This window comes from Octopus bimaculoides, chromosome 11 (assembly GCF_001194135.2).
Source record: "Octopus bimaculoides isolate UCB-OBI-ISO-001 chromosome 11, ASM119413v2, whole genome shotgun sequence".
In the NCBI taxonomy this organism is placed as follows: Eukaryota; Metazoa; Mollusca; class Cephalopoda; order Octopoda; family Octopodidae; genus Octopus; species Octopus bimaculoides.
In genome coordinates, this window is record NC_068991.1 from 49,082,017 (window position 1) to 49,083,965 (window position 1,949).

General features: G+C 36.2%; 1 protein-coding gene across 1 annotated transcript in view; it reads left to right on the forward strand.

Moving 5' to 3' along the window:
* Window positions 1–334: 334 nt before the first annotated feature.
* The window catches only part of LOC106880751 (protein YIPF6), a 16,027-nt gene continuing 14,412 nt past the window's right edge, over window positions 335–1,949 (forward strand). Inside the window, exon 1 of the mRNA XM_014930848.2 lies at window positions 335–391. Within this exon, the coding sequence (XP_014786334.1) occupies window positions 362–391 (30 nt within the window). The 5' untranslated portion in view covers window positions 335–361. The remainder of the gene's footprint in view (window positions 392–1,949) is intronic.

Here is a 1,949-nt window from a genome sequence, read left to right on the forward strand (position 1 = left end):
AAAAAAAGAATATATTTATATATATACACGCACATATAAATACATACACATACATATGCGTATATGAGCACGTATGTATGTATGTATGTGTTTTAGTCAGGAAGGTATGTTTATAACCCTTTAGAGAGCCTCCTGATGAAAGGGAGGGTGGAATAAATACCGCTAAACCTTTAGTCCAACACTTTAATGATTCTGCCAGTTCAATGCCTGAGTAACTAATTTAGGTATATCAGAAGTACAATGTGAATGGGGTTTTTGGCTGCTGTTTTTAGCAGATCGAGAAACCTGTTAGATGCGTCAAAAGTTTACGATGAAGTTTAACGCATGCGTACTTACGTAAACATAAACTTCCTTCGTAAACATGGCTGACGTGGATTTTCACGGAGACCAAGTAAGTTAATTAGCCACACTAAAATGGACTAATTTAGCAAAAAAAAGTTTCTCCTTCCTGTTCAGACTGTCGTTTAGTTATGTTCTTTTTATGAGTTAACTAATGGCTGTTGGTTGACTGCTATAGTCGTAAACTTTTAACTAACAGCTCGCTACAGGGATTTCTTATATGTAGAGAAAGACAGACAGAGAGATGTTTCGTCTTTAGTGCTACCAAAGACGAAACATCACCATATATATATATGACTGAAATACTTAATAAAATGGACCTAATTGTTTGGGATACTGTGTATGTAACGTAAGACACCCCTAAAATTACGGTTTTTTTTTTAATCCTTGTTCATACATTTTCTCCTATCGCTTACTCAAAGAGTGAAGGAACGACAGTGCCGATAAAATTCCCACACACTAAGACTCTAGTAGGAAGGGAGAAAGTTCACAACCCGGGGATCTGGTGCTTGCAAAAGAGTGAAATCTATTAAAGACACCCGAAGACTAGGTGATGGTGCTAAACCAGACGACGTAGTAAGTTTGCCACCCACACTCAGATCATAGAGAGTTAGTATAAATATCGCGACGTATTTTGTCCTACACTCCAATGCAGTGTTTCTCAACATTTTTTTTTTTTTTTTGTCCGATACACCGCTTCGTACACTCCAACCCGAACCTTGAGCAAAGTATATGACATCTACTATGTTATTCAATAGAAGTTTTAATCAAAACTTTACTGTAAGTTTTGTTTACTTGTTACTTACGTCCCATTCTGAAATAATCCACCTTCTACAAAAGTATTGCCACACCTCACCAGTCCAGCATGCACTCCGCTTTGAGAAATATTCCTCTAATGCATCTGGCAATTCATCGTAAACTTTGTTTATACAACTGGTACTAGTTTCAGTTTACTTAAAATATCACCTCAGCCTGTCGCAAGCTTGATTACAAGTGCATTTAATTTTTTCTCTTTTCATTACTTATTATATGGAATTGGTAGATTGGACGAAATGCCTTATAGTTGTTCGTGCACTTTACGTCCAAGTTGAAATTTCTCTTGGACCAATTTAGACTTTTATCTCTCTGGAATTGATAAAATAAATGCCCGTTAAGTGCTAGATTTATTTAACCCGCCCAACAAAATTTCAACAAAATATCTATATAAGAAACATATTAGCTGGCAGAACCGTTAGTATGCCTGGCAAAGTGCTTCGTGGCATTTCGTCTTACATTCTGAGGTCAAATTCTGCTGAGTTTGGCTTTACCTTTCATCCTTTTTATAAGTACCAGTTGAGTACTGGAGTTGATGTAATTAACTAGTCCCTTCCTACGAAATTGATGGCCTTGTGGCAAAATTTGAAACCATTATTATTATTATTAAGGCGGTGTGCTGGCAAAATTGTTAACATGCCAGACAAAATGTTTAGTAGCATTTCATTTGTATTTATATTTTGAGTTCAAATTCTGCCAAGGCTGGCTTTGCCTTTCATTCATTCAGGGTCAATAAAATAAGTACTAGTTGAGCACTGGGATTAATGTAATTGATTACACCCTCTCCCTAAATTTCA